Raw genomic sequence first — 14,950 nt, forward strand, 5'->3', positions numbered from 1 at the left:
AAACAAAAGACGAAGACGGGTGTGTAAACAACAAATAGTAGTTTAACGCTCGGGAAGTTAGAAAGTCTTTTATGTTTCGAGCCTACGCTCTTCAACAGAAAGGGACACAGAAAGAAACAGAGAGAGAGAAAATAATAATAATAAAAAAAAAGGTTTAGTGGCTAATTATCTCTCATGGCGACTATGGGCGAGAGAATTGATATGTAAAAGCATGTGGTTGGATATATAAAAGACAAAACGGAGTGAAAAAAACTACAAAAGATTTGTGTTATATGGTTAAAGAATATATTTAAATCGTTATGTTAGAAAAACGTTATAAAATTTGGGGCATAGTAACTATATATATATATATATATACGGTTTAGATATAGATTCAAGGCTTGAATATGGTACTTATGCGAAGGCACCCGAATTTCACATCCCAAAAGGATGGGTGATTAAAATCAAATAATAAGCAACACGGATTTCAAAAGTGATTGCAGTACGCACGTTTCATGCTACTTCAATTTATTTAAGTAATGTGAGCATTACCTTAAATGCAATATGAAGAGCAATCTTCAGCTGCACGAAAAAATGTAGAAAAAAGACATATTACAAATGTGGCAACATATTAAAACCAAGTGGGAGAGAGCAGAGGAAGAATATATAAGTCCATCTTGACATAGCAGGGTCTATCAGATATATATATATATATATATATATATATATATATATATATATATATATATATATATATATATATATGTAGCTATAAAATGTAACTACTCTAATTCTTTCAGAAATGAATTTCATGAAAAACATAACAGATTTTCTTGATGGCATCATCTATGTCTTCTTCGTTTATATTACAGCAAATTGCAAACCGAATATGTTTACTCCATAACGCACAATCCACATGGATTTCCTTTCCCAATTCCTTCACTTCAGCTTCTGTGGTCTGTTTAAAAATAAGAAAATAAAAAAGATAAAATACAGAAATGAAGTAAATGAATAAAAGAACAAAAACAAAGAAGTATTCTATCTGATAAAACTTCCCAGAAATTTATCTATAAGGATTTAGAAGATGTGCGAGATATGAAGATATCAGATAAAGCTATCATTAATCTTTTCTACTATAAGCACTTGGTCTGAAATTTTGAGAGGAGGGACTTGTTGATCACATCGATTCCATTCTCTGACTAGTACGTATTTTACCAACCCCAAAACGATGAACGGTAAACATGATCTCGGTTGCATTTGAACTCAAAACGTAAAGAACTCAGAACGTAAGAGAAGTGCCCCAAAGCATTTTGTCCAGCACGCTAATGGTTCTGTCTGGTTGCTACTGTTATTGTTGGCACTCCGTCGCGATTTCCAGTTGATCCGATCAACGGAACAGCCTGCTCGTGAAATTAACGTGCAAGTGGCTGAGCACTCCACAGACACGTGTACCCTTAACATAGTTCTCGGGGATATTCAGCGTGACACAGAGTGTGACAAGGCTGACCCTTTGAATTACAGGCACAACAGAAACAGGAAGAAAGAGTAAGAGAAAGTTGTGGTGGAAGAGTACAGCAGGGTTCGCCACCATCCCCTGCCGGAGCCTCGTGGAGCTTTAGATGTTTTTGCTCAATAAACACTCACAACGCCAGGTCTGGGAATCGGGACCGCGATAGCTATGACCGCGAGTTCGCTGCCCTATCCACTGGGCCATTGCGCCGCCACTGCTTGCTACTGTAAATAACAGCATGTAGAATATTAAGTTAAAAAAGCAAACTCTTGGATGGAAAAAAAGTTGAAGACTCCTTCTAACATACGAAGACTCCCTCTGATATACAAATCCATATCTTCTGTACAGCAGATATCTTTATATACAGGTTTACTATTAATTTCCGCTCATAGTTACCCGTCTTTACAAATATTTATATTTAAATCAGTGGCTTTTACTTTCTGCAGAATGAAATGGATAAATAAATGAGAAATTTACTTTCATACCGTCATTAAACGTTTCTTTAAGTTAGTGATAAAAGACATTTCTTTATCGATTTTAATAAGAACGAGATTAGTTTGGTCTTCCTCTGGCTCTATTGTCACCACTGAAGAAGAAAGATTTTTCAGACCTGAAACCGAGAAAATGAGAAACAATTCACGAATTAAAAAATCAAATAAAAAGATAATTCTTAATTAAATAATTGAAATAATAAGAATAATTCACGAAATATATTAACTCATTAGCATACAGATTACTCTGTCAGATATAATGTTTATTTATCCACATTGTTTTGAATTAATCATGAATTATCGCGTAGCTTTGGGAGAAAGAGAAAGGAAAGACACACACACACACACACACACATACACAAATATTTATATAAGTGTGTAGTAACGCCTTAATAGCAGACGACATTTCCGGTAAGCTTATCCACGCATGCGCGGGGACTAGTTCCGGAAGGAACACGGGAAGAGTCTCATGCGCATGCGTGGAGTTCAACATCTAAAACGTTCCCGCTTTTTTCATTCTCTTTCTCGGCCGGCCGGCCATGAGCATGGACGTGTCAAGCAGTGTCTCCAACATTCCAACTCTGGAGACAGTGTCTTTCCAACAAAGGGCGAAGTGCTGCCTATTTCCTCTGTAAATAAATATTGTTGTGTTGATGGCTCAGAATCTGCGTTCCGTTGTTTCTTCAGAATTTAATGTACGGAAGCGGGTGTATAACCACTTTCCTATAAGTGTGTGTGTCTGTGCGCGCGTGTGTTGGAGAGAGATTGATAAAATAAATATAATTTACGATAAAATTTTAGTTTCATTTTCATTAAAATACCGGCGAATTCAGAGTAAAACATCTCATTACAGTTCGCCGCATTCAGTATCACTGATTGCCATTCACTCCCGCTCCGTTTGTTGTTTTAGCTTCCCTCGACCAGTGTGACCATGTGAAGCATACTGCATTTTAAATTATGTAAGATAAGATTAGTTAATAATTAAGAAAGCAGAATGAACTTTCAAATGAAAACGACAGACATAACAAAGTAGAGACGCTGTTGGATAATTTAGAAAACTTCAAAACGTTTCATTTAAGCATTATGAGATGAATACGAAAAATAAAGAGAAGGACTCCAGCTCCTATCGAATGATTTAGAAAGTAAATCGTATAAAGTGGAACTAATTCAACAGCTTCAAACGCTGTTACTCACACAAAAAAAGGATATATACAAAGACATGTAGCATATTATATATATATATACTGATTTTAAATTTTGGCACAAGGCCAGCAATTTCAGGGGGGGGGAGAATTAGTCGATTACATCGACACCAGTGTGTCGCCCCTAACCTCAACAATAATGAAGCAAATGACAACGAAGCATATTTACCATTGACCAGTTTCTTTGCTAGAAAATGGTCCTTCTGAATGCTTTCTTCAAATCTGTCTAAACCATATAAGGCTGCGGCAGCTTCCATACCCAGTTGAGACATTTCACCCCCGAGGGCTTTACGAGATCGTTCGACTCTGGTTATTAAAAACAAAAAGGAAAAAAAAATTATATTAATTATAGTAATGTCTCGATATACGAGTTAATTTGTTCCCGGAGATCGCTCGTAAAAGCGAAAACCCGTAAAGCAGAGCAATAATTTCCCACAGTAGCAATGAAATTCCCTGTTGTCATTTTACTCCGTCGCTGTGTAGACGCATCCGAACCAGTGTTGCCACATGTTGCGATGTTGCCACATGTTGCGATGTTGTCACATGTTGCGACGTTACCACACACACAAAAATGGCTGTTTAACTTTTTTATATTTATCATTAAATAAAACTCATAAACCCGGGATCTCGTAAAACGGGTCCTCGTAAAGTGAGGTATTACTATACAATTATGTATTTGTGTTTGCAAGATTCCTGTTGTGAGATCATGACATGACATAAAAGTTCAAAACTTTAATAAAAATAAAATAAAGTTTTGGTCGGTCAGTGGCTATAGTAGAAAACACGTGCCCATGGTGCCGCGCAGTAGGATCGAACCCGGCACTATGCGGTTGGGAAGCAAGCTTCTTTCTACGCAGCCAAGGCCTAGTGGTTAGGATGTTACACTTAAAAATATGTTGCAAACAAGCCGTTTAGCTTAAAGGTAGAGTATTCGGTCGGAATCTGAGGTGTACGGGTTCGAGTCCCACAGACATCTACTGACAGCTTTTTTTTTTTACCAACGGTAGTGCCCCAGCATGACCGCAGTTTTAAAGCTGAAACACTTAAAAGAATAAAAGCATAAATAACAATACCAATTGATACAAACCTTTTGATGAAAGATTCAGTGCCAGCTACTATAGACCCAAATGGAGCACCAATTCCCTGGAATTAAAATTTAAAAGTCAATGAAGTAATGATACCAATATAAAATCAACAAGATCTGGCAGAGGATGGCCCCCAGGGAAACGTACGAGAGTAACCCTCATACTGGGGTGTGCTTCTGTCCAGAGAACAGTGGAGAAAAGCCATTGACGGTCAATGCGAAGAAATAGAGCTTTAACCATAAAATCATCAAAAATACCCCTTACCTTATTGAGACAACAAGTGAGAGAATCACAGAATTTTGTTATATCCGAAACAGGAACACCAAGTCCAACGGAAGCATTCAAAATACGTGCACCATCCACGTGAACCTTTATATCATTTTCTTGGGCTAGATTGTACAACTGCAAAAATGAAAATTATTTTATCAGTAACAATGTGTAACACGATTTTTGTCCTTGGGTAGTAACTGTTATTTTCTATTTGCATGCCCCTAGAAATTATGAAAAATGGCTAATACTTCTTTCAGATTTTGTTTTTGTTACATTTATTCAAACTGCCTGGAATCGAACTCGGAATCTTGGGGTTAGTAGCCCACGCTCTTAACCACTACGCCATCTGGCCACGGGCAGATGTCGTAGTGTTTACAGGGCCTCTCAGAACTGGTGTGTTTGATGGGTTGGTATTTAGCATAAACCTCTGCAGAAAACACGAGCAGAGAGGGCATTCGATAGGTTTGCTGTGGCAGGGAGAAAGTATGCAAAGACAATACGTTTCTTGGTTATTTCTTCATATTCGGTATTTCTTTAGATTCGATGTGAAACAATCAGTTTGTAAGATGAAGTTAAATGAAGGAATGTGGTCTCGTGTTTAGAGTGTTGCATTCATGATTGCAAGATCATGATTTCAATTCCCAGACAGTGTGGTGCTATGTGTTCCTGAGCAAAACACTTCATTTCACGTTGATCCTGTTCACATTTTGCCCTGAACAGGACCACTTTTAGGTGGAATGTTGTGATACCAGTCATTTGTACGTCATAGAAACTGAGTCCCATGACTCAGGATAGTAAGGTCCAGGGTTTGATGATGGTGATGATGGTGATGATGACGACGATCATGAGTTTGTAGCGAACCCTAAAGCAATATTTCACTCATTTCCACAACAAGGTCCAGTCCTTGCCGTGATGTTGTGGCTTAGATGCCTCAGTGACTATGAGAGATACACCAGCAATGTACACGCCCCTGATAAAGCTTGCCATGCTGGACAGATCAAAAGATCGAGGCCAGACCAATATGGACGGACCACCTCTTCCCAGAAGTAAAAATCAGTTTGTGTAGTGTCAACGTTCTTATCTAGGAAAAAAAAAAAGCAAAGTTACAAAAGTGTTGATGACAACTGAAAACTAAGAAAATCTAGAGAAACATGAAGAGCAGATCATAAAACACCTTAAAAGAATTGGAGGAGGAATATTGAGGCACAGATGAAACTGGAAAGACAACAGAAAAGACAGTCTCAGCGTTGTTGTCTTTTGTTGGCACTCCGTCGCTTACGACGTCGAGGGTTCCAGTTGATCCGATCAACGGAACAGCCTGCTCGTGAAATTAACGTGCAAGTGGTTGAGCACTCCACAGACACGTGTACCCTAACGTAGTTCTCGGGGATATTCAGCGTGACACAGTGTGACAAGGCTGACCCTTTGAATTACAGGCTCAACAGAAACAGGAAGTAAGAGTAAGAGAAAGTTGTGGTGAAAGAGTACAGCGGGGTTCGCCACCATCTCCTGTCGGAGCCTCGTGGAGCTTTTAGGTGTTTTCGCTCAATAAACACTCACAACGCCCGGTCTGGGAATCGAAACCGCGATCCTATGACAGCGAGTCCGCTACCCTAACCACTGGGCCATTGCACCTCCACTCTCAGCGTTGAGAGCAGTAGAAAAAGTCATGTGCACAACAACGGAAAAAGTCAGTGGAACAAGTTATATCTAGAGGGAGAATATGGCTTAAACTAAGTAAATACATCGTTTTTGTATCTGCTTTGCAAAACATCTCCTTACCTCTTGTAAATAGTCCAAAGGTAAAATTTTCCCTCCGCATCTATTATGAGTGTTTTCTAGACAGATAACTTTTGTTCTACAGTCACCAATTCCACCTGATGATATTGTCTCGGCTAATGTGGTTAAATCGTGAGTTCCATCTTTTAGAGTGGGGACGCTTCTTGGAAATATTCCAGCCAACTTTGAAAAAAGATTCATCACAATGCCATGTAATCCGGTAGTACTCATAAAAAAGCTTCTTAATGTATCATTCTACAAAACATAGGATGTATAGCTCGATACAAGAGAAAAAGATAAGTTATAATGTGATGATAGAAATAGTATAATGAAATTTTATTTAACAATAGGCGCAGGAGTGGCTGCGTGGTAAGAAGCTTGCTTACCAGCCACATGGTTCCAGGTTCAGTCCCACTGCGTGGCACCTTGGGCAGGTGTCTTCTACTATAGCCTCAAGCCGACCAAATCCTTGTGAGTGGATTTGGCAGGCGGGAACTGAAAGAAGCCCGTCGTGCTTGACAACCGATGGTGGTATGTTTACGTCCCCGTAACCTAGCGGTTCGGCAAAAAGAACCGATAGAATAAGTACTAGGCTTACAAAGAATAAGTTCCGTGGTCGATTTGCTCGACTAAAGGCGGTGCTCCAGCATGGCCGCAGTCAAATGACTGAAACAAGTAAAAGAATAATTGTTAAGTGAATTTTTATCAAACTATTTCTCTGCCATTTATTACTTTATATATATATATATATATACATATATATATATATATATATATATATATATATATATATATATATATATATATATATATATATATAAAGAGGAAAGATGAACAAACACAGAAGATTTGTTTTACAGCATTTAAAGAGTATATTAGAGCCATGATAATAAAGTTACTATGGTATTTTGTTCAAAATAAGGATTTGTTCTTTCAACATAATTGAAATAAGGACTGGTTTCGCATTGCTCATCAAACAGAGAGTGGAAGAAGATATATTGCTGGCGGAAGGAGGGGGGAGGAATATATTGCTAGGGGAGATAATTGTTCGCTCATTTATTTTGCAGTAGAGGGGAGGTAAATCTGTAATTTTAATTTTTTTGTTTTTTGTGTTCTCTATTTTATTATGGCTTACATCTGGCATTAGATGGGGGTAAATCCTTTATTTTTAATATGGGTTCATTTACATATCCTCAGATCTTCAGGCTGCCATCGACAGGAAATTCGATCCGCAAGAGATGTACGGTCCACAGACAACAAATTTCCTCCCCACAATATCGCCAAATATACCTCACTCAACACTTTGACGGATATGCAGGACGATTACATCCACAATTCGTAATTTTCCCATTTTATCAACTTGCCTTCTGGACCTCAAGACAAGTAAGACTAAATAAAGAAGCCTCATCTATCCAAAAATATAAACCAGAATTAAATATGAACCCATACTAAAAATAAAGGACTACTCCATCTAATATAAGATATCAGTCAGAATAAAATAGAGAATACAAAAATAAGAAGAAACATAAATATTACAGATTTACCTCCCCTTTATTGCAAAATAAATGAGTGAACAATTATCTCCCCTAACAATATATTTTTCTTCCCCAGCAATATATCTCTCAGCTTGATGAGCAATGCGAAACCAGTCCTTACTTCAATTATGTTGAAAGAACAAAACCTTATTTAGTACAAAATTGTATCTCTATTATTATGGCTGTAAATCATGTAAAAACAAATCTTCTGGGATTTTTCTCAATATATCCACCACGTATCTTTCCCCAGTAAAATATTTTCTACCTTATATATATATATATATATATATATATATATATATATATATATACATATATATATATATATATACATACATATATATATATATATATACATATATATATATATATATATATATATATATATATAGCTTACGGTGAATAAATTGTCGTCTAGATTAGTCAAAAAATGAAAATAACAGGCATCTTATTTTAACAGATATACTTACCAACATTACAAAAAAATATCTTGAAATACTAAAGAGTAAATTTGCCCAATAAAGTCGCCATTGGCTTCAACCACGGCCTCCAAAAGACTTGGGAATCTCCTGTAACTCTTCCGGACGGTGTCTTTATTTAAGTTGGCGAATGCTGCCATAATCCTTGCCTACAGTTCATTTTGTTCTTACAAGGAGTTTTATTGGTCTCTCGCTCAACTGCGCCCCACACACAAAAATCAACAGATACTTACGAAATATATATTCCAGTCCCTAATAATAACATGCTTTCTCTCTCTCTCTCTCTCTCTCTCTCTCTCTCTCTCACACACACACACACACACACATGCATATACATTAATACATATATGCATTTATAAGTAGTGAGGAGATTAGCAACCTACCTGAGCAACATGGCCTTGTTCAGATAAATATATATGGGACTTATCCCCCATTATAACCTCCAGTCCTCTCTCCTGACAGTGGGCCATAACTGTAAAAGGGATTTGAAAGAAAGAAAAAAAATGATTTATGTTAAAAGAGCCTTTATTAAGAACAATAATCGTTTCATTTTCTACCAAGTCATCATCAGTATGCATATTTTCGAATTACTAATATAACCATGTCAAACATCCTGCATGTTTCACCCGTTATCTTACATATCTATATTATGATAAATAGATGAGAATATTCTCTGGTACCTCTTTATCTCACTTCTAGTTACTCTCACCTACCCTTGCATAATGTGGGGGTAACAACGTATCTTCTCTATAGCAAGACAAATGTGCTTGTCTCTTCATCATACTTTAGCCTACGACACCTGGTATAAAGCCACCGCCTCGCCTTCTCTTTGATAGACTCTCCATTCAGTTGAGGGGGCCTTTTCTGTCTCCCTTTTTAGTCATTGTCTTGCAAGCTACTTGGTGACTTCACTAATGCTGGTCGCGTGAAAAAAAACACCCAGTAAATGCTGTAAAGGGTTTAGCGCTATGAAGGACATCCGGCCATAAACGATGTCAAAAGGTCACACTGAGAGCAAAAAGAAAAGAACAAAAACAAATGAAAGAAGACAAAAACGAAACAGTCAAATAAAACATCGTGTAATAACTAACCGCTTAATACATTTCCCATGGTCCCTGTAGGAACAAGCAAGGCCTTTTCTTTGCCAAGAAGTTTTTCACATTTTGCTTCTAAAGCTGAAAGTTTAGAGAAGAATACATAAATAGTCTTTAGCTTGTTTAACAGTTACTGATACGCGCACACGCACACGCACGCATGCACAGCCACATACACACACAGATAGATAGATAGATAGATAGATAGATAGATAGATAGAGCGAGAGGGGGGCGACAGAAAGTGAGAGAATTATATATAAAACGAGACACATATGTGTATGTATGTGGTGGTGGTGATATGCTGTTGAAGCTTTATAATAAATATATAAAAAAAACAATTAACTAAAATTTTTACCTAAAACCATCGTTTCTCCTACATCAGCATTGGCCATGGCTTCTCTCATGGCCTGGGAAGGTTTTGAGAATATATCACTTCTCATGTCTACGTATTTTGGGGCCATCACGACTGCAATATCTTGAGTTTTAGAAATAAAAATATAATATATAAAATGTTAAAACATTATAAAAAGACAAAAATAAAATGGCAAGAAACATTTTAACTCTTTAGCATTTTCTTCGTACTTTTCATGTTCATTCGCGCATCTTCAGCTTTTTCTTTAAATTATATTTTAATATCTTTTTTAATATATATTGAATATACATTTTAATATTTTTATATATAACTTGCATATTTATTTAAAAAAATTTTCTTTTTTTATCATTTATTCACTCGTCTTGGTGGAATCTTCCATTAGGTGCGTTTTGCTTTCGCATCGCTTCACACCTGTCCTCTATTTAAACGTAAACCTCTTGGTTGCATAGTTCAATCAGCGCCTGATGAACGTACTTATGTAATAAAGAAATAAGAAACGTTAACATGTACGAAATGCCTAACGGTATTTGGGTCTTTACGCTCTGAGTTCAAATTCTTATTTCTTTACTGCCCACAAGGGGCTATACACAGAGGGAACAAACAAGGACAGACAAACGGATTAAGTCGATTACATCGACCCCAGTGCGCAACTGGTACTTAATTTATCGACCCCGAAAAGATGAAAGGCAAAGTCGACCTCGGCGGAATTTGAACTCAGAACGTAACGGCAGACAAAACACCGTTAAGCATTTCGCCCGGTGCGCTAACGTTTCTGCCAGTACACCGCCTTCTGAGTTCAAATTCTGCCGACGTCGACTTTGCCTTTCATCCTTTCATCCTTTCGGGGTCGATAAATTAAGTACCAGTTGCGTAGCGGAGGCCTTCTAATAGACAAGCCCCCAACCCCAAAATTTCGGGCCTTGTGCCCAGAGTAGAAAAGAATTGAAAAAAAACTTCAAGAGAACATGAAATAATTCTGTTTTGGAACGTTGGCTCCTGAAGCAGATAAACTATAAACATCGGTTTTAGATTTTGTCACAAGGCCAGCAATTTCGGAGGAGGGAAATAAGTCGGTTACATCAACCAAAGTAATTCTTGGAACTTCTCCATCCGTCTTAGAAACCGTTTTCTTACCAGTCACAGCTGTATGTTGCTCATGCCATAAGAATTTTATAAACTTCAAAATATCATGAAATAATTCTGATTTGGAACGTTGGATCTTGAAGCGGGTAAGCAATAAATAATAGCATGTATTAGAGAACTTCGAAGGATTGCATTGCTACGATAGTAGAATGCTTATCATACTTACAAGAGATGTGGGTTGAAGCTTGATGGGCAACTTTCGACTTCTTGTAGTCAAAGGTTTTTTTTTTCTGTAATAAAACCAAATATTTTCACGCTTTTATCTATAGCTTATCTACTTTGAGATCAACTTTCCAAACACGAAAAAAAAAAAGGAAAAAATAACGTATGTATAAATGTAATAGATACATACATACATACATACATACATACATATATATATATATATATATATATATATATATATATATATATATATATATATATATATATATTATATTAGACGAAAAATCCAAACTAATACATATACGTGCTATAACGGAACTCTAACACGGATCTCCAGATCCGGCTCTAGCTGTGATCTTGGAACCTAACTGTCGACCAACTATAACACTTACCGAGTTTAGATAAAAAGTGAGCTAAACCTCTCATGCACACACACACACACACACACGCACACACACACACACACACACACACACACACACACACACACACACACACACACACACTGTCTGTCTGTCTGTATATATATATATATATATATATATATATATATAAAACCAGAAATCCGGGATCTGGAATTATCCAGTAATTTTTGTCTCTTCGTCTTCTCTCCTGGTGCTATATGAACATTTAATGTGGTTTTAGAGTCAAGCTTTGACTGCTATTTCAAGCGTGGTGGTATCTCTTAGATACCATAAATCATAATTATAATTATATATATATATATATATATATATATATATATATATATATATATATATATATATATATATATATATATATATATATATATATATATGTATATATATATAAAAGATAATAAGAGTGAAAAAACTACAGAAGGCTTGTGTTACATGGTTAAAGTATATATTTAAATTATGTCAGAAAAATGTTAGAAAAATGCTAGAAAAATGTTATAAAATCTTTTTGGTATATAAACATTGTATTTTGAGAGCGAACACGTTACAATGAAGTAGAGAAATTTGAAAAGACAACACGAAATCGGTTATTTCTCAAAATACAATGTTTATATACCAAAAAGATTTTATAACATTTTTCTAACATTTTTCTGACATAATTTAAATATATACTTTAACCATGTAACACAAGCCTTCTGCAGTTTTTTCACTCTTATTATCTTTTATACATCGAACCACGTGCTTTCACATACCAACTTTCTCACACAAACATATATATATATATATATATATATATATATATATATATATATATATATATATATATATATATATATATTTACTGATACACGTATGCATTAAATATAGACAACGCTTTACTGTCTCTGGTAAACAAGTCACGTTCATTCATAGACTCGATGACCCAACCTATATTTGTGTTTCGTTTTGTAAAAGGCAACGTCAAAGAATTACTACGCAAAATATTCTAAACGGAAGCATGATACTTTAATAATAGTTTTGTAAAATTTTAAACAAACATTACGCTTTAATTTTTGTTACAATTATTTAACGTTTACAAAATTTTAAGTATTTCTGATTAAAACAATCATTATTTTGTGTTTTTGACATTTTAATAAAATAAATAAAGCTGTAATTTTTCTTACCAGAGGAATCTAGAAAGGAGTGTAAAGTATGAAATCACGGCAGACGAAATAAATATTTGAAAATAAGTCTGAGATATTAATAGAGTAGTTTCCCTTGTTTTCTTCCAACGTTTGGCATTTTACGCCGAGTGCAGACGTATGTATATGTATATATACGTGTGACTTCTTTAATTCTTGCGTGACTTTGACAGTAGTGTGTGTGTGTGTGTGTGTGTGTATGTGTGTGTGTGTGTGTGTGTGCAATCTCACTCGTTAACGGAAAATAATTAGGTGAATGACCTTTCATAAGATTATTTCAAGGTTCTAACATTTTTTTTTCTCCTTTTCAGGTCATGTATTTATGAGTGAAGGATAATATGTCACATGCAGTTGTTCATTCTACTGTCACGTGCGGTCGTGTAGATGGGCGTGGCTGTGTGGTAAGAATCTGGCTTCCCAGCCACATGGTCTCGGATTCAGTCCCACTACGTAGTACCTTGGGTAAGTGCGTTGTACTATAGCCTCGAGCCGACCAAAGCCTTGTGAGTGGATTTGGTAGACGGAAACTGAAAGGAGCACGTCGTATATATATATATATATATATATATATATATATATATATATATATATATATATATATATATATATATATATATATACATATATATATATATATATATACGTGTGTGTGTGTGTGTGTTTGCTTGTTTGTACCCCCCACCTTACCTCGCCCCGGTTTTTCGGACCCCAAGAAAGAGTTTTGTAGCATATTAGGTCACAAGAATTCATTCAAAAAAAAAAAAAAAAGTTGACAAAACCCAGCTAAGGTCGTGACGAATGTTCTCCTAAAATTGGAGCGACATGTCTGCTAATTTGTGGACATGCATAAATTACATTCACGTACACACACACACACACACACACACACACACACACACACACACACACACACACACACACGCACATCCTGCCTTTTATAGATATACAGATATTTAACCAAAATTACATAAAAAATATCTTGAGGTACTAAAGAGTAAATTTATTGAATAAAATTGCCATTGGCTTCAACTTCAGCCTCCGGACAACTTCGGAATCTCCTGCAACTCTACTGACGATCTCCTTGTTTAAGTTGGTGACTGCTGCTATAATCCTTGCCTTCAGTTCATCTTTGGTGTTACAAGGAATGTTGTTGGTCTCTCGCTTAACTGTGTCCTACACATAATAATCAAGGGGGTTGCAGTCTGGGGAGTTAGATAGCCAAATATTACGGGTGGTGTGGTCGCAGAAATTGTCATCACATAGGTGATACAGACACTCCCCATACACACACATGCACTTACAAAAGACATAGACATATTGAAGGACACGCATGCGTAGACACATACAATAGGAATACAAAATACAAAATGGCTGATAGTTAGCAAGGTGAGACACACATAAGAAAGAAGGAAACAAAGGACCACTGATGAGGTCACAGCAGTGTGACGAAAGAACTCTGGCCGAAATAAGATTAAGATTAATGTAATATAAAGCTGAAGCAAATTAACACCAAATATACAGTGCGTGTGTTTTTATTGGCTAAACTGGCAATATGACCATCCCCAAGTACAACAACATATATATATATATAATTATTACAAATTAAAAGGGTAAAGAATTATCAATTTATTAATTCATTCATAAATCAACAATTAATAATTTTTACCAAGCCCATCGGTATGTAAGCACCATTATCGGTGGAGAACTTATTTAAAAGCTCATATATATTTATAAACATAATTAAGGGATCAGCAAATATTTGCTTCACCACATACCGAAGTTCAGAAATAGCAGCGGTATCTCTGCGGTATCACTTGTCGCGCACATTATATATATAATGTTAATATAAGAAAATTGAGAAGAAATATAATGGACACTTATTAAATTTTATTTGTATCATGTTGAAAACATATCAAACAATGTAATGCATATAAGATTCAAGGATCAAGATTATCATGAAAAATAAGCATAAAAAGTGCCTACACGTGTTTCAATCCGGTCACTAGGTAAACAGTGCTTCGGATCATCCCGATTCGAACCATGTTAGATATAAAAGAACCCCACATTATGTCTGGATTTCATCAGGGTTGTCTTATTCAAAAGACGAATGTTTACATATTGGTGGTAAATAACGAAACTAAATAAGATGGCTGAGGACCGTATTTTCAAATATCTAAATAACGTAAACGATAAGTTGTTCGGAAAGATAGGACGCTTCTTAGAAGCAAGTAAACTATAATTTTT

General features: G+C 35.9%; 1 protein-coding gene across 5 annotated transcripts; it reads right to left on the reverse strand.

Annotated features, from left to right (window-relative positions):
• Positions 1-736: 736 nt before the first annotated feature.
• Positions 737-13,040, reverse strand: LOC149131430 (uncharacterized). 5 transcript variants are annotated; one of them, XM_089339992.1, is made up of 11 exons: positions 12,689-13,038; positions 11,108-11,171; positions 9,781-9,900; positions 9,422-9,505; positions 8,714-8,802; positions 6,320-6,571; positions 4,532-4,669; positions 4,270-4,325; positions 3,352-3,488; positions 1,975-2,099; positions 738-937 (listed from the first exon to the last, which is right to left on the reverse strand). In XM_089339992.1, exons 3-11 carry the CDS (start codon positions 9,884-9,886, stop codon positions 776-778), a joined length of 1,149 nt encoding a protein of 382 aa, XP_089196118.1. In that variant the 5' UTR covers positions 9,887-9,900; positions 11,108-11,171; positions 12,689-13,038; the 3' UTR covers positions 738-775. The 5 variants fall into 5 exon arrangements, with proteins under 5 accessions (XP_089196119.1, XP_089196122.1, XP_089196118.1 ...); XM_089339995.1 differs by having other exon boundaries at positions 740-937; positions 6,320-6,499; positions 12,689-13,030; XM_089339993.1 differs by lacking the exon at positions 11,108-11,171 and having other exon boundaries at positions 737-937; positions 12,689-13,040.
• Positions 13,041-14,950: the final 1,910 nt, after the last annotated feature.

Source organism: Octopus bimaculoides, chromosome 22 (genome assembly GCF_046866305.1).
Source record: "Octopus bimaculoides isolate indiv1 chromosome 22, ASM4686630v1, whole genome shotgun sequence".
Lineage (NCBI taxonomy): Eukaryota > Metazoa > Mollusca > Cephalopoda > Octopoda > Octopodidae > Octopus > Octopus bimaculoides.

What these genes read in the sequence shown, in the direction of transcription:
- LOC149131430 (XM_089339993.1), bottom strand. Translation starts at nt 9,886, where the DNA reads ATGGCCCCAAAATACGTAGACATGAGAAGTGATATATTCTCAAAACCT. An exon ending in AACAAGGCCATGTTGCTCAG is followed by an intron (nt 6,572 to 8,713) that starts GTAGGTTGCTAA and finishes TATGTTTTGTAG; the next exon opens with AATGATACATTAAGAAGCTT. An exon ending in ACTGAATCTTTCATCAAAAG is followed by an intron (nt 3,489 to 4,269) that starts GTTTGTATCAAT and finishes TTTAATAACCAG; the next exon opens with AGTCGAACGATCTCGTAAAG.